Source organism: Mustelus asterias, chromosome 18 (assembly GCF_964213995.1).
Source record: "Mustelus asterias chromosome 18, sMusAst1.hap1.1, whole genome shotgun sequence".
Lineage (NCBI taxonomy): Eukaryota > Metazoa > Chordata > Chondrichthyes > Carcharhiniformes > Triakidae > Mustelus > Mustelus asterias.
Genome location: NC_135818.1, coordinates 91,110,932 through 91,132,454, shown reverse-complemented (window position 1 = coordinate 91,132,454; position 21,523 = coordinate 91,110,932). Strand labels below are relative to the sequence as shown.

Genomic DNA, 21,523 nt, shown 5'->3' with positions numbered 1-21,523 from the left:
AAGACTGTGGAGGAACAGAGAGATCTTGGGGTCCATATCCACAGATCTCTAAAGGTTGCCACTCAAGTGGATAGAGCTGTGAAGAAGGCCTATAGTGTGTTAGCTTTTATTAACAGGGGGTTGGAGTTTAAGAGCCGTGGGGTTATGCTGCAACTGTACAGGACCTTGGTGAGACCACATTTGGAATATTGTGTGCAGTTCTGGTCACCTCACTATAAGAAGGATGTGGAAACGCTGGAAAGAGTGCAGAGGAGATTTACCAGGATGCTGCCTGGTTTGGAGGGTAGGTCTTATGAGGAAAGGTTGAGGGAGTTAGGGCTGTTCTCTCTGGAGCGGAGGAGGCTGAGGGGAGACTTAATAGAGGTTTATAAAATGATGAAGGGGATAGAGTGAATGTTCAAAGACTATTTCCTCGGGTGGATGGAGCTATTACAAGGGGGCATAACTATAGGGTTCGTGGTGGGAGATATAGGAAGGATATCAGAGGTAGGTTCTTTACGCAGAGAGTGGTTGGGGTGTGGAATGGACTGCCTGCAGTGATAGTGGAGTCAGACACTTTAGGAACATTTAAGCGGTTATTGGATAGGCACATGGAGCACACCAGGATGATAGGGAGTGGGATAGCTTGAACTTGGTTTCAGATAAAGCTCGGCACGACATTGTGGGCCGAAGGGCCTGTTCTGTGCTGTACTGTACTGTTCTATGTACCTTGTCTATGCCCCTCATTATTTTATAGACCTCTATAAGTCTCAGCCTCCTACGCTCCAGAGAAAAAAGTCCCAGTCTATCCAGCCTCTCCTTATAACTCAATCCATCAAGTCCCGGTAGCATCCTAGTAAATCTTTTCTGCACTCTTTCTAGTTTAACAATATTCTTTCTATAATAGGGTGACCAGAATTGCACACAGTATTCCAAGTGTGGCCTTACCAATGTCTTGTACAACTTCAACAAGATGTCCCAACTCCTGTATTCAATGTTCTGATCGATGAAACCAAGCATGCCGAATGCCTTCTTCACCACTCTGTCCACCCGTGACTCCACTTTCAAGGAGCTATGAACATGTACCCCTAGGTCATAGTAATCTGTTATGTGTGACCTTGTCGAAAGCCTTTGATTCTCCTCGGTCAACTCTACTACTTACATCCTCAAAGAATAGGTATACATGGGGAGGTAGTAAATTGGATAAGACACTGGCTCAATGGAAGAAGCCAGAGAGTGGTTGTGAAGGATTGTTTCTCTGAGTGGAGGCCTGTGACTAGTGGTGTGCCGCAGGGATCGGTGTTGGGTCCATTGTTGTTTGTCATCTATATCACTGATCTGGATGATAATGTGGTAAATTGGATCAGCAAGTTTGCTGATGATACAAAGATTGGAGGTGTAGTGGACAGTGAGGAAGGTTTTCAAAGCTTGCAGAGGGATTTGGACCAACTAGAAAAATGGGCTGAAAAATGGCAAATGGAATTTAACGCAGACAAGTGTGAGATATTGCACTTTGGAAGGACAAACCAAAGAAGAACGTACAGGGTAAATGGTAGGACTCTGAAGAGTGCAGTTGAACAGAGGGATCTGGGAATACAGGTACAGAATTCCCTAAAAGTGACGTCACAGGTGGATAGGGTCGTAAAGAGTGCCTTTGGTACATTGGCCTTTATAAATCGGAGTATCGAGTATAAAAGTTGGAGTGTTATGGTAAGGTTATATAAGGCATTGGTGAGGCCGAGTTTGGAGTATTGTGTACAGTTTGGTCACCTAGTTACAGGAAGGATGTAAATAAGATTGAAAGAGGGCAGAGAAGGTTCACAAGGATGTTGCCGGGACTTGAGAAGCTGAGTTACAGAGAGAGATTGAATAGGTTGGGACTTTATTCCCTGGAGCGTAGAAGATTGAGGGGAGATTTGATAGAGGTGTATAAGATTTTGATGGGTATAGATAGAGTGAATGCAAGCAGGCTTTTTCCGCTGAGGCTAGGGGAGAAAAAAACCAGAGGGCATGGGTTAAGGGTGAAAGGAGAAAAGTTTAAAGGGAATATTAGGGGGGGCTTCTTCACGCAGAGAGTGGTGGGAGTGTGGAATGAGCTGCCGGATAAACATTTAAGAAAAACTTGGACGGGTTCATGGATGAGATGGGTGTGGAGGGATATGGTCCAAGTGCAGGTCAGTGGGACTAGGCATAAAATGGTTCGGCACAGACAAGAAGGGCCAAAAGGCCTGTTTCTGAGCTGTAATTTTCTATGGTTCTATGGTTCTAATTCCAAAAGATTCGTCAAGCATGATTTCCCTTTTGTAAATCCATGCTGACTTTGTCTGATTATATCACTGTCTTCCAAATGCGGAGTTATGAAATCCTTGATAATAACCTCTCGCTACTTCCCCAGTACTGACGTTAGGCTCACTGGTCTACAGCTCTCTGTTTTCTCTCTACCTCCCTTTTTGAATAGCAGACTTACCCTTCAATCTGTAGGAACTATTCCAGAGTGCAAAGAATTTTGGAAAATAACCACCAATGGATCTGCTACTTCCAGGGCCACTTCCTTAAGTATTCTGGGCTGAAGATGATCGGGATCTGGAGATTTATCCACCTTCAATCCCATTAATTTCCCCAAAACCATTTCTCTACTAATGCTGATTTCCTACAGCTCCTCATTAAAACATGCTTCTCTCAGCACTTCTGGTACATTATTCATGTTTTCCTTTGTTTTTCCTTTCCATCTGATGAGAATCAGGCAAACTGTCCTGTAGTTCCTTCAGGGTCTCGCTCTGTGAGATAGTAGAGAGGTAGATTGGAGTGCTGTCAGTGTGTACATATGGAACTTGATCCTCTGGAATAAATCATGACAGGTATTTAAAGCTGACCCATATCACCTCCTGCACGAGCACCTGCAGATTTAGACTTCTGGGTTTGATTTATATCACCTGCATTAAATGGCCACTTCTGTACAGAGACGCGGCACAGTGGTTAGCACTGCTGCCTCAAAGCACCAGGGACCTGGGTTCGATTCCTGGCAGCACGGTGGCACAGTGGTTAGCACCGCTGCCTCACAGCGCCAGGGACCAGGGCTCGATTCCTGGCAGCACGGTGGCACAGTGGTTAGCACTGATGCCTCATAGCGCCAGGGACCCAGGTTCGATTCCTGGCAGCACGCTGGCACAGTTGTTAGCACTTTGTCTTTGTCACTGCTGCCTCACAATTCCCGGTTTGATTCCCGGCTTGGGTCACTGTCTGTGTGGAGTTTGCCTGTTCTCCCCGTGTCTGCGTGGGTGTCCTCCAGGTGCTCCGGTTTCCTCCCACAGTCTGAAAGATGTGCTGGTTAGGTGCATTGACCCAAACAGGCGTCGAACTGTGGCAACTAGGGGAATTTCACAGTAACTTCATTGCAGTGTTAACGTAAGCCTTACTTGTGGCTAATAAATAAACTTTAAAGACACACCAAGATCCATACAATTTTGTGAACTGAATTGTATAAATCACAAAGGACTGCTGCAAAATGAAAAACTAGCATAATTCGGAGAAATGCTATTCAACAACTTCTGTAAAGTAAAGTCATCGTACGCACCAAGAGCTCCCCAGCCTCCTTCAACTTTGTCTTATACAATATCCATCGGTATCGCAGATCTTCCAGCTTTGTCTCTTCTTCATTCATGCCAGCAAACTCAGCACTGATGAGCTTTTCAAACATTTTCTGGCCATTAGGGACATGAGATTGCAGCACCTGGAAACAATGCCAAACTCTTCAGAAAGGTTAAAAACCTCTACTACTTTATGCACGTAACTAGAACAAGTTGTTTATTGAACAGACAGAAAACTGAATCCTCCCTACTGGCATTGGACCATTTTGAGCCCACAGCTTTAGTGGCCATATTGTGATGACACTAAATGTTTGCTCCAAGCAATCAGAATGGTATCTACATCTCATCATTCTGTCATACAGTCTGCTGAGGAATATTTTTGACAAAAAGTATTTTGATCGGATTAGAACTTGAATTTCTTCTTGCTGATCATAGGGGTTGAAAAAAATTTGGAACCATATTTTCAGCATCACTGCAAAATGGTAACGGTCAGAAGTGAACAAAGAGATAAGAGTTTGGGCAAATACAGCCACCTTATAAAGGAAGCAGGTTAAATGGTTGCTTTTGAGAATAATAGTAAGAAGTCTGACAACACCAGGTTAAAGTCCAACAGGTTTATTTGGTAGCAAAAGCCACTAGCCGAAAGCAAGTGGCTTTTGCTATCAAATAAACCTGTTGGACTTTAACCTGTTGTTAGACTTCTTACTGTGTTTACCCCAGTCCAACACCAGCATCTCCACATTTTGAGAATAATCACAGGATTACGGCATTCTTGAGATTGTAATTATTATAAACATGCTATGAATACTGTGTATACAACTCTGATGTGCCCAGTGGATTATAGTTAGAAAGAAACCCGACAGTACGGCAAGAGGCCATTCGGCCCATCGAGTCTGCACTGACCACAATCCCACCCAGGCCCTACCCCCATATCCCTACATATTTTACCCACTAATCCCTCTAATCTACACATCTCAGGATACTAAGGGGCAATTTAAGCATGGCCAATCAACCTAACCCGCACATCTTTGGAATGTGGGAGGAAACCGGAGCACCCGGAGGAAACCCACGCAGACACTGGGAGAATGTGCAAACTCCACACAGACAGTGACCTAAGCCGGGAATCGAACCCTGAATCCAGGGTTTCCTGAATCCACTTTAAAGAATATATATATTTTTTGGAATTCCTTAGTGTCATTTACTGTCAACCCCTCATTAAACACCTCAGTCAGAAGAACCTTCTTGGTTCAGGACTGCTCAACAATTACTTTACCCTTCCAGTCACCCTGAATTATTTATTGTCACATGTATTGGGATATCATCTCTTGCGTGCTATTCAGACAAAGCATACCGTTCATAGAGAAGGAAAGGACCATTCAAAAAAGTCTGATGGTAGCAGGGAAGAAGCTGTTCTTGAGTCGGTTGGTACATGTTTTCAGACTTTTGTATCTTTTCCCGACGGAAGGTGGTGGGAGAGAGTATGTCCAGAGTGCATGGAGTCCTTGATTATGCTGGCTGCTTTCCCAAGGCAGTGGAAAGTGTAGACAGAGTCATTGGATGGGAAGCTAGTTTGGGTGATGGACTGGGCTACGTTCACGATCCTTTGTAGTTTTGTGCGGTCTTGGACAGAGCAGGAGCCATGCCAAGCTGAGATACATCTGGAAAGGATGCTTTCTGTAAAACAATTATGGAGAGTCATAGTGGACATGTCAAATTTCCTTAGCCTTCTGAGAAAGTAGAGGTGTTGGTGGGATTTCTAACTATAGTGTCAGTGTGGAGGGACCAGGACAGGTTGTTTGTGATCTGGACATCTGGAAACTTGAAGTTCTTAACCATCTCCACTTCATAACCGTTGATTTGGACAGGGGCATGTCCTCCCACTACATTTCCTGAAGTTGATGACTATCTCCTTCATTTTACTGATGTTAAGGGAGAGATTATTGTCGTTGCACCATTTCACCAGAACATCTATCTTTCTCCATCTCGTCATTGTTTGAGATCCGACCCACTGCGGTGGTGTCAACTTGAAAATGGAGTTGGAGCGGAATTTGGACTCGCAGTCATAAGTGTAGAAGGAGTATACTTGGTAGGCTGAGCTATGGTCAATACATCAGAGTCAGACATAAGTGACTTTGTTATCCAGGTGTTCCAGGGTTCAGTGTAGGGCTAGGGAGATGGTGTCTGCTGTGGACCTGTCAAGGCGATTGGCAAACTGCAATGAATCCAGGCAATCTGAAAAACTGGAGTTGATGTGTGCATTAATAACCTTTTGAAGCACTTCATAATGATGGATGCCAGAGCCACTGGGTGATAGTCACTAAGGCATGGTACCTAGCTTTTCTTTGGTATCAGGATGATGGTGATCTTCTTGAAGCAGGTAGGAACCTCAGATTGGAGTAAGGTGAGGTTAAAGATGTCTGCAAATACCCCTGCAAATACGTCTGAAAGGCATGCCGGTTAGGTGCATTGACCCGAACAGGCGCCGGACTGTGGCGACTCAGGGAATTTCACAGTAACTTCATTGCAGTGTTAATGTAAGCCTTACTTGTGACTAAATAAACGTTACTGCCAAGTGGTCCGGGCCAGTCGCTTTACATGGGCTAACTTTCAAGAAGGCCAATCTAACGTCCACGATGGTGACCTCGGATACCAGTTCGACCTAGGCTTCTGGGACGTACGACGTCCTCTCGCTCAAAACTAGCATAGAATGCGTTGGGCTCATCAGGAAGGGGTGCATTGTTGCCAGTGATTCTACTTGTCTTCACCTTGTAGCTTGTTCTGGCTTAGAGACCTCGTCATAATTGGTGGGCATTTGTGTAGCAAGCCTGGGACTCTCGCTTTGTCCGGTATTGTATCTTGGCATCTTTGATGGTTCTCCATGGATTGTATCTGGATTTCTTGTACAGGTCAGGATTAGCCGACTGGAACGCCTCAGACCTGGACTTCAGTAAGCAGTGGATGCCCCTGTTCATCCATGGTTTCCAGGGAGACACTCTGGTTTAGCCTCTTTCTACGCACTTACCAACGAAGTCTGTCACTGGAATGTATCAATTCTATCAAAAGCTTTCACAATTTTAAAAATTTACTGCCAAAGTCATAGTGTAAATCAAATCAAACTAATATACATGGACTTACAAAAGGCATTCGTACAGGAAAGAGATGGAGAATCTGGTGAACTGGTGCGACAACTATACTCTCTCCCAATGTCAACAAAACAAAGGAGATGGTCATCGACTCCAGGAAGAGTAGTGGAGAACATGCCCCTGTTTACATCAATGGGGATGAAGTAGAAATGGTCGAGAGCTTCAAATTTTTAGGTGTCCAGATCACCAACAACCTGCCTTGGTCCCTCCACGTCGACACTATAGTTAAAAAAGCCCACCAATGCCTCTACTTCCGATGGAGACTAAGGAAATCTAGCATGTTAGCTACAACTGCAGCTTTATAGGACCCTGGTTAGACCCCACTTGGAGTACTGCGCGCAGTTCTGGTCACCTCATTACAGGAAAGATGTTGAAGCCATTGAAAGGGTGCAGAGGAGATTTACAAGGATGTTGCCTGGATTGGGGGGCATGCCTTATGAGGATAGGTTGAGGGAGCTTGGTCTCTTCTCCCTGGAGAGACGAAGGATGAGAGGTGACCTGATAGAGGTTTACAAGATGTTGAGAGGTCTGGATAGGGTAGACTCTCAGAGGCTATTTCCAAGGGCTGAAATGGTTGCTACGAGAGGACACAGGTTTAAGGTGCTGGGGGGTAGGTACAGAGGAGATGTCAGGGGTAAGTTTTTCACTGAGGGTGGTGGGTGAGTGGAATCGGCTGACGTCGGTGGTGGTGGAAGCAAACTCGTTGGGGTCTTTTAAGAGACTTCTGGATGAGCACATGGGATTTAATGGGATTGAGGGCTATAGATAGGCCTAGAGGTAGGGATATGATCAGCGCAACTTGTGGGCCGAAGGGCCTGTTTGTGCTGTGGCTTTCTATGTTCTAACTCTCACCAACCTCTACAGATGCACCATAGAAAGCATTCTTTCTGGTTGTATCACAGCTTGGTCTGGCTCCTGCTCTGCCCAAGACCGCAAAAACCTACAAAGGGTCGTGAATGTAGCCCAGTCCATCACACAAGCCAGCCTCCCATCCATTGACACTGTCTACACTTCCGCTGCCTCGGAAAAGGAGCCAGAATAATCAAAGACCCCACGCACCCCAGACATTCTCTCTTGCACCTTCTTCCGTCAGGAAAAAGATACATACGTCTGAGGTCACGTACCGGGCGGCACGGTAGCACAGTGGTTAGCACTGCTGCCTCACAGCTCCAGGGACCCGAGTTCGATTCCCGGCTTGGGTCTCTGTCTGTGGGGAGTTTGCACATTCTCCCCATATCTGCGTGGGTTTCCTCCGGGTGTTCCTGTTTCCTCCCACAGTCCAAAGATGTGCGGGTTAGGTTGATTGGCCATGCTAAATTGCCCTGTAGTGTCCTGGGATGCGTAGGCTAGTGGGAATAGCAGGGTAAATGTGTGGGGTTACGGGGATAGGGCCTGGGTGGGATTGTTGTCGGTGCAGACTCGATAGGCCGAATGGCCTCTTTCTGCACTTTCTTCCCTGGCTTCTTCCCTGCTGCCATCAGACTTTTGAATGGACCTACCTCGCATTAAGTTGATCTTTCTCTACATGCTAGCTATGATTGCAGCATTCTGCACACTCTCCTTTCCTTCTCTATGAACGGTATGCTTGGTCTGTGTAGTATGCAAGAAACAATATTTTTCACTGTATACTAATACATGTGACAATAATAAATCAAATCAAAGATAAAGTGCTAACTAAGAGGTTTGTCAGCAATATAGGGGTAGTGTCAAAGAACAAAGAACAATACAGCACAGGAACAGGCCCTTCGACCCTCCAAGCCTGTGCCGCTCCCTGATCCAAACTAGACCATTCTTTTGTATCCCTCCATTCCCACTCCGTTCATATGGCTATCTAGATAAGTCTTAAACGTTCCCAGTGTGTCCGCCTCCACCACCTTGCCTGGCAGCGCATTCCAGGCCCCCACCACCCTCTGTGTAAAATATGTCCTTCTGATATCTGTGTTAAACCTCCCCCCCTTCACCTTGAACCTATGACCCCTCGTGAACGTCACCACCGATCTGGGGAAAAGCTTCCCACCGTTCACCTATCTATGCCGTTCATAATTTTATACACCTCTATTAAATGGCACGGTAGCACAGTGGTTAGCACTGCTGTTTCACAGCTCCAGGGACCTGGGTTCGATTCCCGGCTTAGGTCACTGTGTGTGTGGAGTTTGCACATTCTCCTCGTGTCTGTGTGGGTTTCCTCCGGGTGCTCCGCTTTCCTCCCACAGTCCAAAGATGTGCGAGTTAGGTTGATTGGCCATGCTAAAATTGCCCCTTAGTGTCCTGGGATGCGTAGATTAGAGGGATTAGCAGGCAAATATGTAGGGATATGGGGGTAGGGCCTGGGTGGGATTGTGGTCGGTGCAGACTCGATGGGCCGAATGGCCTCTTTCTGTACTGTAGGCTATGATTCTATGAAGTCTCCCCTCATCCTCCGTCTTTCCAGGGAGAACAACTCCAGTTTACCCAATCTCTCCTCATAACTAAGCCCCTCCATACCAGGCAACATCCTGGTAAACCTCCTCTGTACTCTCTCCAAAGCCTCCACGTCCTTCTGGTAGTGTGGCGACCAGAACTGGACGCAGTATTCCAAATGCGGCCGAACCAACCTTCTAAACATCTGCAACATCAGACCCCAACTTTTATACTCTATGCCCCGTCCTATAAAGGCAAGCATGCCATATGCCTTCTTCATCACCTTCTCCACCTGTGACGTCACCTTCAAGGATCTGTGGACTTGCACACCCAGGTCCCTCTGCGTATCTACACCCTTTATGGTTCTGCCATTTATCGTATAGCTCCTCCCTACATTATTTCCACCAAAATGCATCACTTCGCATTTATCAGGATTGAACTCCATCTGCCATTTCTTTGCCCAAATTTCCAGCCTATCTATATCCTTCTGTAGCCTCTGACAATGCTCCTCACTATCTGCAAGTCCTGCCAATTTTGTGTCGTCCGCAAACTTACTGATCACCCCAGTTACACCTTCTTCCAGATCGTTTATATAAATCACAAACAGCAGAGGTCCCAATACAGAGCCCTGCGGAACACCACTAGTCACAGGCATCCAGCCGGAAATAGACCCTTCCACTACCACCCTCTGTCTTCTGTGACCAAGCCAGTTCTCCACCCATCTAGCCACCTCCCCCTTTATCCTATGAGATCCAACCTTTTGCACCAACCTACCATGAGGGACTTGGTCAAACGCTTTACTAAAGTCCATATAGACGACATAAACGGCCCTTCCCTCGTCAACCATTCTAGTCACTTCTTCAAAAAACTCCACCAGGTTAGTCTCTGAGAATCCTCTCCAACAACTTCCCTACCACGGACGTCAAGCTCACCGGCCTATAATTACCCGGGTTATCCTTCCTACCCTTCTTAAATAACGGGACCACATTAGCTATCCTCCAATCCTCTGGGACCTCACCTGTGTCCAGTGACGAGACAAAGATTTGCGTCAGAGGCCCAGCGATTTCATCTCTCGTCTCCCTGAGCAGCCTTGGATAGATTCCATCAGGCCCTGGGGATTTGTCAGTCTTTATATTCTCTAACAAACCTAACACTTCCTCCCTTGTAATGGAGATTTTCTCCAACGGTTCAACACTCCCCTCCGAGACACTCCCAGTCAACACATCCCTCTCCTTTGTGAATACCGACGCAAAGTATTCATTTCGGATCTCCCCTACCTCTTTGGGCTCCAAGCCGAATTCCCCACTTTTGTCCCCGAGAGGTCCGATTTTTTCCCTGACAACCCTTTTGTTCCTAACGTATGAATAAAATGCCTTAAAACATAGAACATAGAAAGCCACAGCACAAACAGGCCCTTCGGCCCACAAGTTGCGCTGATCATATCCCTACCTCTAGGCCTATCTATAGCCCTCTATCCCATTAAATCCCATGTACTCATCCAGAAGTCTCTTAAAAGACCCCAACGAGTTTGCCTCCACCACCACCGACGTCAGCCGATTCCACTCACCCACCACCCTCTGAGTGAAAAACTTACCCCTGACATCTCCTCTGTACCTACCCCCCAGCACCTTAAACCTGTGTCCTCTCGTAGCAACCATTTCAGCCCTTGGAAATAGCCTCTGAGAGTCTACCCTATCCAGACCTCTCAACATCTTGTAAACCTCTATCAGGTCACCTCTCATCCTTCGTCTCTCCAGGGAGAAGAGACCAAGCTCCCTCAACCTATCCTCATAAGGCATGCCCCCCAATCCAGGCAACATCCTTGTAAATCTCCTCTGCACCCTTTCAATGGCTTCAACATCTTTCCTGTAATGAGGTGACCAGAACTGCGCGCAGTACTCCAAGTGGGGTCTAACCAGGGTCCTATAAAGCTGCAGCATTATCTCCCGACTCCTAAACTCAATCCCTCGATTAATGAAGGCCAGTACGCCGTACGCCTTCTTGACCGCATCCTCCACCTGCGAGGCCGATTTAAGAGTCCTATGGACCCGGACCCCAAGGTCCTTCTGATCCTCTACACTGCTAAGAATGGTACCCTTCATATTATACTGCTGCTTCATCCCATTGGATCTGCCAAAATGGATCACTACACACTTATCCGGGTTGAAGTCCATCTGCCACTTCTCCGCCCAGTCTTGCATTCTATCTATGTCTCGCTGCAACTTCTGACATCCCTCCAAACTATCCACAACACCACCTACCTTGGTGTCGTCAGCAAACTTACCAACCCATCCCTCCACTTCCTCATCCAGGTCATTTATGAAAATGACAAACAGCAAGGGTCCCAGAACAGATCCCTGGGGCACTCCACTGGTTACTGACCTCCATGCAGAGAAAGACCCCTCCACAGCCACTCTCTGCCTTCTGCAGGCAAGCCAGTTCTGGATCCACAAGGCAACAGCCCCTTGGATCCCATGCCCTCTCACTTTCTCAAGAAGTCTTGAATGGGGGACCTTATCGAACGCCTTGCTGAAGTCCATATAGACCACATCCACCGCTCTTCCTTCGTCAATGTGTTTGGTCACATTTTCAAAGAACTCAACCAGGCTCGTAAGGCACGACCTGCCCTTGACAAAGCCGTGCTGACTACTTTTGATCATACTAAACTTCTCTAGATGATCATAAATCCTGTCTCTCAGGATCCTCTCCATCAACTTACCAACCACTGAGGTTAGACTCACCGGTCGGTAATTTCCCGGGCTGTCCCTGTTCCCCTTCTTGAATATAGGGAATATAGGCCTTGGGATTCTCCTTAATCCTGTCTGCCAAGGACATTTCGTGACCCCTTTTTGCCCTTCTAATTCCCCGTTTGAGTTCTTTCCTACTTTCTTTGTACTCCTCCAGAGCTCCCTCCGTTTTTAGCTGCCCGGACCTAACATACGCCTCTCTTTTCTTTTTGACCAATCCCTCAATTTCCCTGGTTATCCACGGTTCTCGAATCCTACCCTTCCTATCCTTCTTTTTTACAGGCACATGCCTGTCCTGTAGCCCTAACAACTGTTCCTTAAAAGACTCCCACATGCCAGATGTGGATTTACCCTCAAACAGCCTCTCCCAATCAACAGCTGCCAATTTCTGCCTAATCCCACTCAAGTTAGCCTTCCCCCAATCCAACACCTTACCCTTGGGACACCACTCATCCTTTTCCATCACTATCCTAAAGCTAACAGAATTGTGGTCACTATTTGCCACATGTTCCCCAACCGAAACTTTGAAGACCTGACCGGGCTCATTCCCCAGTACTAGGTCCAGTATAGCCCCCTCTCTAGTCGGGCTATCTACATATTGTTCCAAAGAACCCTCCTGTACGCATTTTACAAATTCCTCCCCATTCAGAGTCCCAGCTCTGAGCGATTTCCAGTCTATACCAGGGAAATTGAAGTCTCCCACTCCAACAACCCTATTTTTCCTGCACCTATCCATTATCTCCTGACATATCCGCTCTTCCACTTCCCTTGGGCTGTTGGGGGGCCTGTAGTATACCCCCAACATAGTGACTGCGCCCTTCCTGTTTCTGAGCCCCACCCAGAGTGACCCGTTACACGACCCCTCTGAATTATCCTCCCTCTGCACCGCTGTAATATGCTCTCCAACTAATACTGCTGCTCCCCCACCTCTTTTGGCCCCTCCTCTGTCTCGCCTAAAACACTTGTACCCCTGAATATTCAGTTGCCAGTCCTGTCCCTCTTTCAACCAAGTCTCTGTCACCGCAACCACATCCAAATTCCTCGTGAGCATTAAGGCCCTAAGTTCGTCTGTCTTACCTGATACGCTCCTTGCATTGAAGTATAAGCACTCCAGACCCAGTGAGGTCATCCTCCCCCAGAGTGCTCTTCTTCTTTGCCAGCCTTGTCCCAGCCCCAAGCTCGTCCCCAGCCTCTACACTTGTAGACCTAATATTTTGATCCCCACCCCCCTGCCATACTAGTTTAAACCGCCCCGAACTGCACTAGCAAAACTCCCAGCCAGGATATTCGTGCCCTTCCAACTTAGTTATGACCCGTCCTCCTTGTACAGGTGCCATCCTCTCCTGAAAACTTCCCATTGATCTAGGAAAATGAAGCCCTCCCTCCTGGACCAGTCCTTTAGCCAAGCATTCAATTGTACTAACTCCCTATTCTTAGCCTCACTGGCACGAGGCATTGGGAGGAGCCCAGAGATGGCCACCCTGGAGGCCCTACTTTTTAGTCTATTTCCCAACTCCCTGAATTGCTCTCGTAGGATCCCCCTGCTCTTCCTATCTACGTCATTTGCACCAATGTGTACAATGACATCCGTTTCTTTATCTTCCCCTTTTAAGATGCCTCCTATTCGCTCGGAGACATCCATTACCCCAGCACCAGGTAGGCAGACTACCATCCTGGAGTCCCGTTTGCACCCACAGAATCGCCTGTCGGTGCCTCTAACCGACGCATCCCCCACCACTATTGCTCTCCTAACCCCTCTCTTTCCTTTCTGGGCCACAGAGCCTGACTCTGTGCCAGTGACCTGGTCACTGTGGCTTACCCTACCCCTGGAGAGTCATCCTCCTCCACACTATCCAAAACAATATACTTGTTTTGGGGGGGGACAACCACAGGTGACCCCTCCACTAATTGCTCACTCCCCTCCCCTCTCACACCTGTCGCCGAGCCCTTCCTATTATGAGAGACAGCCACTGGAATACTCTCTGGTACGTTACCCTTCTGACCTTTACTCCTCCTAACTGTGACCCACGTGTCTTCGTCCCGATGCCCCGGTGTAACTAGTTCCCTATAACTCATGTCAATTATTCTCTCATTCTCCCTGACTAGACCAAGGTCAGCAATCTGCAGCTCCAGTTCCGTGACGCGGTCCCTCAGGAGCTGCAGTTCCACGCACCTGGCGCAAATGTGAACCTCCGGGAGGCTAGGTGTTTCCAGGAACTCCCACATCCCAGACCGGAAGCACCGAACTGGCCTATCATTCATAGTTACCCTTTTCCTATATAGGTTTGGATAAAAATAACTTACCCTGCCTCGCCCTTACCGCCTAAGCCCTGTGAGCCAAAGCCCTGACAGCTCTCACTCTGCTTCCCACTCACTCCACTGCCCGCTCATAAGTGCTGCCTGCCTTTTAAAGCCAACAAACCTCCCCAGGCCTACTTCCGGTTTTGAAAAAAACCTCCGATTTTACGCACAAAATTAACTGAAAAATAAATAAATAAATCTCCACTAAAAAACACTCCCTCTTACCCTCAGCTCTCTCTGTGGAACAGTCAAAGAATGTTTTTCAGACTGCAGGAGGGTACACAAGTTGTTTCCCAGCGGTCACTGATAGGACCACTCCTTTTCTTCATAATACATCCGGCATACAGGACATAATTTCAAAAGTTACATACAACACAAACTTGTCAGTATAGTGAACTGGGGGGAGGACAGTGATTAAATAAGAGGCAACAGGATCCTGGGCTAAAAGCAAGGAATTTCTGGTGAACCTTTGAAAAATATAATGTACAGACAGCCTCAACAGAAGTATTGTGTTCAATTCCGGGAACCACAATTAGAAAGGATTTGATGGCTTGAGAGAGGGTACAGAAAAGATTCACGAGAAACATTCCAGAGACGAAGAACTCACTTACATGGAAAGATAGGAGAACAACCCCAGCTTTCCCATAGAGAAAAGATTGAGAGGAGATTTGCTGGAGACATTCAAAGTCATGAGGGATTTAAATGGAGTAGATGGGGAGAAATTGTTCCCACTGTGGAAGGTTTAGGACCCAGAGGAAACCAAATAAGGAGACAAGCCAAAGAACCAATGGTGACATGAGGAAAAATATTTAAATGCAGTGATTAGGATCTGGAATGCTCTGCCCGTGTGATGGATGCAGATTTAATTTGGCTTTCAAAAATGAATTGAATAAGCACCTAAAGAAAAAAGTTTTGGGAATTACAGAGAATGGCCAGGGGATTAGGTCTAGGTGCTAGCAAAGTCACAATAGGCCTTCCTTCTGTACTGTAATCATTCAATGAATTCATGATTCTTGATTTTACACTCAAAACCTCTTGCAATGAGGTCCAGCATTGCGTTGCCTTGCTAGCAATTTTACCACATTCGAGGTAGATTTAAATGATTTATCCTCTGGTTGTTTAAATTCCTTTTACTCTTCCACCTCTTGTTACTATCCCTGCTAACATTACTGCTGAACAAGTCAGATCTCAAGTGTGGAACCGGCTTGATCCTAGTTGTTTGAAGAAACCGTGGAGGGCTGTTACTGAACATGTTCACAGGAGTTTGCCAGTGTACTTTTAATACAAAGAATAAAACATTTGTTAAATAAGAAAAATGAACTATATTACACATGACAAAAAAGGTTGGAAAGCTTTTAGTTGAAACACCAGTAAATCAGTCAAATCACGCTATTCCTTCACCCCAACTATATCTTACAAATTTGTAAAGATAACACAATTTACAAAATCTAGCCAATACTACTCAGGGTATCGGCACCTGTAAACTAATAGGTGAACTGTGGTCAGACACACCACACTCCAAAATGAGTGACAGATGCCAACAGAACATCCAGGGATTTCTCAGTAGCTTCTTCAGGCTAAGTGGTCTCACTGAAACGCTGAGTCTAACATCAGGACTTGTTGGCCACAGAAGGAGTGTTCATCACAAGGTTCAACATGCTGATAATCAGCTAAGGAATCCTTCCACCACTTCCCTCACAATTCCTGAAAGGATAAGGAGCAGTGTGTGGGTGTGAAGATGTGCTAAGAAAAACCTGAAACTCGGTGTTTATCATGAGGGCTTCCAATCTCCATGCTTGAAGAGCTCGCCTTGGAATTCTCTCCCAAAATCTCACTTTCACTTGGACACCTTTAACAAGAATCCATCTCCAGGATTTGAAACTTGCCTCCCAATGTTTTTTCTCCTGGATCTCTGCATACACTTAAGTTGCAACTTCCAGGCTCACTCTCAGATACTTAGCCATGCCAGGCTGAACACCACTGTCCCAGAAGTCCGCAGTTACACATCAACATGATACACTATCAAGCAAAGACTAGTTTGTATGCAAGAACAAATTGACTTTTATTCGCAAAAGACTTGGAGCACACCCATGCTGATGAACTGGTCCGGCGACTGAGGCAGGGGGGTTGGGAGCAGTCACCTTTATACCTGGACCAGGAGGGGGGAGGAGACTCAGGCAGGGCCGGCAGGGGCATGCCCAGGCATGTCACACACACACACACACACACAGGCAATAAGCTTAACAGTTGTTTACCACACAACAATCTGCCTCCTCTGATCCTCTGACTTTTCCCACGACCACTTTATTTCAAGTCGACTCTCCGGAGTTTTGTCTTTACATAGAACAGTACAGCACAGAACAGGCCCTTCGGCCCACGATGTTGTGCCGAGCTTTATCTGAAACCAAGATCAAGCTATCCCACTCCCTATCATCCTGGTGTGCTCCATGTGCCTATCCAATAACCGCTTAAATGTTCCTAAAGTGTCTGACTCCACTATCACTGCAGGCAGTCCATTCCACACCCCAACCACTCTCTGCGTAAAGAACCTACCTCTGATATCCTTCCTATATCTCCCACCACGAACCCTATAGTTGTGCCCCCTTTTAATAGCTCCATCCACCCGAGGAAATAGTCTTTGAACATTCACTCTATCTATCCCCTTCATCATTTTATAAACCTCTATTAAGTCTCCCCTCAGCCTCCTCCGCTCCAGAGAGAACAGCCCCAGCTCCCTCAACCTTTCCTCATAAGACCTACCCTCCAAACCAGGCAGCATCTTGGTAAATCTCCTCTGCACTCTTTCCAGCGCTTCCACACCCTTCTAATAGTGAGGTGACCAGAACTGCACACAATATTCCAAATGTGGTCTCACCAAGGTCCTGTACAGTTGCAGCATAACCCCACGGCTCTTAAACTCCAACCCCCTGTTAATAAAAGCTAACACACTATAGGCCTTCTTCACAGCTCTATCCACTTGAGTGGCAACCTTTAGAGATCTGTGGATATGGACCCCAAGATCTCTCTGTTCCTCCACAGTCTTCAGAATCCTACCTTTGACCCTGTAATCCACATTTAAATTAGTCCTACCAAAATGAATCACCTCACATTTATCAGGGTTAAACTCCATTTGCCATTTTTCAGCCCAGCTTTGCATCCTATCTATGTCTCTTTGCAGCCTACAACAGCCCTCCACCTCATCCACTACTCCACCAATCTTGGTGTCATCAGCAAATTTACTGATCCACCCTTCAGCCCCCTCCTCTAAGTCATTAATAAAAATCACAAAGAGCAGAGGACCAAGCACTGATCCCTGTGGCACTCCGCTAGCAACCTGCCTCCAATCCAAAAATTTTCCATCCACCACCACCCTCTGTCTTCGATCAGACAGCCAGTTACCTATCCAATCGGCCAACTTTCCCTCTATCCCACACCTCCTCACTTTCATCATAAGCCGACCATGGGGGACCTTATCAAACGCCTTACTAAAATCCATGTATATGACATCAACTGCCCTACCTTCATCAACACACTTAGTTATCTCCTCAAAAAATTCTATCAAATTTGTGAGGCACGACTTGCCCTTCACGAATCCGTGCTGACTATCCCGGATTAATCTGCATCTTTCTAAACGGTCGTAAATCCCATCCCTAAGGACCTTTTCCATCAATTTACCAACCACCGAAGTAAGACTAACCGGTCTACAATTACCAGGGACATTTCTATTCCCTTTCTTAAACAGAGGAACAACATTCGCCATTCTCCAGTCCTCTGGCACTATCCCCGTGGACAGCGAGGACCCAAAGATCAAAGCCAAAGGCTCTGCAATCTCATCCCTTGCCTCCCAAAGAATCCTAGGATATATTTCATCAGGCCCAGGGGACTTATCGACCTTCAGTTTATTCAAAACTGCCAGGACATCCTCCCTCCGAACATCTATTTCCTCCAGCCTATTAGCCTGTGACACCTTCTCTTCCTCAAAAACATGGTCCCTCTTCTTGGTGAACACTGAAGAAAAGTACTCATTCATCACCTCGCCTATCTCTACTGACTCCATACACAAGTTCCCACTACTGTCCTTGACCGGCCCCAACCTCACCCTGGTCATTCTTTTATTCCTCACATAAGAGTAAAAAGCCTTGGGGTTTTCCTTGATCCGACCCGCCAAGGACTTCTCGTGTCCCCTTCTAGCTCTCCTAAGCCCCTTTTTCAGCTCATTCCTTGCTAACTTGTAACCCTCAATCGAGCCATCTGAACCTTGTTTCCTCATCCCTACATAAGCTTCCCTCTTCCTTTTCACAAGACATTCCACCTCTTTCGTGAACCATGGTTCCCTCACTCGGCCATTTCCTCCCTGCCTGACAGGGACATACCTATCAAGGACACCCAGTATTTGTTCCTTGAAAAAGTTCCACTTTTCATTAGTTCCTTTCCCTGACAGTTTCTGTTCCCAACTTATGCCCCCTAATTCTTGCCTAATCGCATCATAATTACCTCTCCCCCAATTGTAAACCTTGCCCTGCCGTACGGCCCTATCCCTCTCCATTGCAATAACAAAAGACACCGAATTGTGGTCACTATCTCCAAAGTACTCTCCCACAACCAAATCTAACACTTGGCCCGGTTCATTTCCCAGTACCAAATCCAATGTGGCCTCACCTCTTGTCAGCTTATCCACATATTGTGTCAGGAAACCCTCCTGCACACACTGCACAAAAACTGCCCCATCCGAACTATTTGACCTACAAAGGTTCCAATCAATATTTGGAAAGTTAAAGTCCCCCATGACAACTACCCTGTGACCCCCACACATATCCATAATCTGCTTAGCAATTTCTTCCTCCACATCTCTATTACTATTTGGGGGCCTATAGTAAACTCCTAACAACGTGACCGCTCCTTTCCTATTTCTAACCTATTTCTAACCTCAGCCCATATTACCTCAGTGTGCAGATCCCCCTCGAAGTGCCTTTCCGCAGCCGTTAAACTATCCTTTACTTTTGTAGTCGTATTTGTAGTCGTATTTTTCTTAAGATTAAAGTGAAAACCCGAAGTGGGCTGCTAAGAAGTCTGGGAAGGGTTTTTATTTTAACTTTAAAAGTCAGTTACCTGAGAGGTTCCCCCTCATTGTTCCACTGGAGCAAGCTGAGAGGGAGTGATTGGAGGCAGGAGTGCTGGTGAGAGATTGATTGAATTATTTATTTATTTAATTAGTCAGCTAGTGTGTGTTTTTTTTTGGCCTTTACTTTTGCAGTAGTATTTTTCTTAAGTTTAAAGTGAAAACCGGAAGTGGGCTGCTAAGGAGTCTGGGAAGGGTTTTTTAAGCACGCGAAGTATAAAAGGTAGGCTGCAGTATACAGCGGGCAGCGTCGGGAGCGGGCAGTGTAGTGCGTGGGAAGCAGAGTGTGAGCTATAAGGCTTTGGCTCACAGGGCTTAGGCAGAAAGGGCGAGCAGGGGTGAGTTTAATTCATTTTTGCTGTTTCTACCTGGTACTGGCAAGGTATCTAGAGGGGATGGGTGTGCAGGCAGTGCTATGTTCCTCTTGCACTATGTTTGAGGTGAGGGACGACGACATTGTCCCTGCTGATTACATCTGTGGGAAGTGCACCCATCTGCAGCTCCTGCAAAACCGTGTTAGGGAACTGGAGCTGGAGTTGGATGAACTTAGGATCATTATAGAACATAGAACATAGAACATTACAGCGCAGAACAGGCCCTTCGGCCCACGATGTTGCACCGACCAGTTAAAAAAAAACTGTGACCCTCCAACCTAAACCAATTTCTTTTCGTCCATGAACCTATCTATGGATCTCTTAAACGCCCCCAAACTAGGCGCATTTACTACTGATGCTGGCAGGGCATTCCAATCCCTCACCACCCTCTGGGTAAAGAACCTACCCCTGACATCGGTTCTATAACTACCCCCCCTCAATTTAAAGCCATGCCCCCTCGTGCTGGATTTCTCCATCAGAGGAAAAAGGCTATCACTATCCACCCTATCTAAACCTCTAATCATCTTATATGTTTCAATAAGATCCCCTCTTAGCCGCCGCCTTTCCAGCGAAAACAATCCCAAATCCCTCAGCCTCTCCTCATAGGATCTCCCCTCCATACCAGGCAACATCCTGGTAAACCTCCTCTGCACCCTCTCCAAAGCCTCCACATCCTTCCTGTAATGTGGGGACCAGAACTGCACACAGTACTCCAAGTGCGGCCGCACCAGAGTTGTGTACAGTTGCAACATAACGCTACGACTCCTAAATTCAATCCCCCTACCAATAAACGCCAAGACACCATATGCCTTCTTAACAACCTTATCTACTTGATTCCCAACTTTCAGGGATCTATGCACACATACACCTAGATCCCTCTGCTCCTCCACACTATTCAAAGTCCTCCCGTTAGCCCTATACTCAACACATCTGTTATTCCTACCAAAGTGAATTACCTCACACTTCTCCGCATTAAACTCCATCCGCCACCTCTCGGCCCAACTTTGCAACCTGTCTAAGTCTTCCTGCAAACTACGACACCCTTCCTCACTGTCTACCACACCACCGACTTTGGTGTCATCAGCAAATTTGCTAATCCACCCAACTATACCCTCATCCAGATCATTAATAAATATTACAAACAGCAGTGGCCCCAAAACAGATCCCTGAGGTACACCACTTGTAACCGCACTCCATGATGAATATTTACTATCAACCACCACCCTCTGTTTCCTATCCGCTAGCCAATTCCTGATCCAATTTCCTAGATCACCCCCAATCCCATACATCTGCATTTTCTGCAGAAGCCTACCATGGTGAACCTTATCAAACGCCTTACTAAAATCCATATATACCACGTCCACTGCCTTGCCCCCATCCACCTCCTTGGTCACTTTCTCAAAAAACTCAATAAGGTTAGTAAGGCACGACCTACCTGCCACAAAACCATGCTGACTATCACCTATCAATTCATTACTCTCCAAATAACTATAAATCCTATCCCTTATAATTTTTTCCAACATCTTGCCGACAACAGAAGTGAGACTCACCGGTCTATAATTCCCGGGGAAGTCTCTGTTCCCCTTCTTAAACAATGGGACAACATTCGCTAACCTCCAATCTTCTGGTACTATACCAGAGGCCAACGACGACCTGAAGATCAGAGCCAGAGGCTCTGCAATCACTTCTCTTGCCTCCCAGAGAATCCTTGGATAAATCCCATCCGGACCAGGGGATTTATCTATTTTCAGACCCTCCAGAATATCCTGCACATCCTCCTTATCAACTGTAATACTGTCTATTCTACTCCCTTGCAACCCAGTGTCCTCCTCAGCTATATTCATGTCCCCTTGCGTGAACACCGAAGAGAAAT

General features: G+C 46.6%; 1 protein-coding gene across 4 annotated transcripts in view; it reads right to left on the bottom strand.

Moving 5' to 3' along the window:
- Positions 1-21,523, bottom strand: part of syne3 (spectrin repeat containing, nuclear envelope family member 3) — a 147,609-nt gene that overhangs the window by 24,160 nt on the left and 101,926 nt on the right. For all 4 annotated transcript variants that reach the window (XM_078234585.1, XM_078234588.1, XM_078234586.1 and 1 more), the window contains exon 11: positions 3,554-3,709. In XM_078234585.1, coding sequence (XP_078090711.1) covers positions 3,554-3,709 — 156 coding nt within the window. The remainder of the gene's footprint in view (positions 1-3,553; positions 3,710-21,523) is intronic.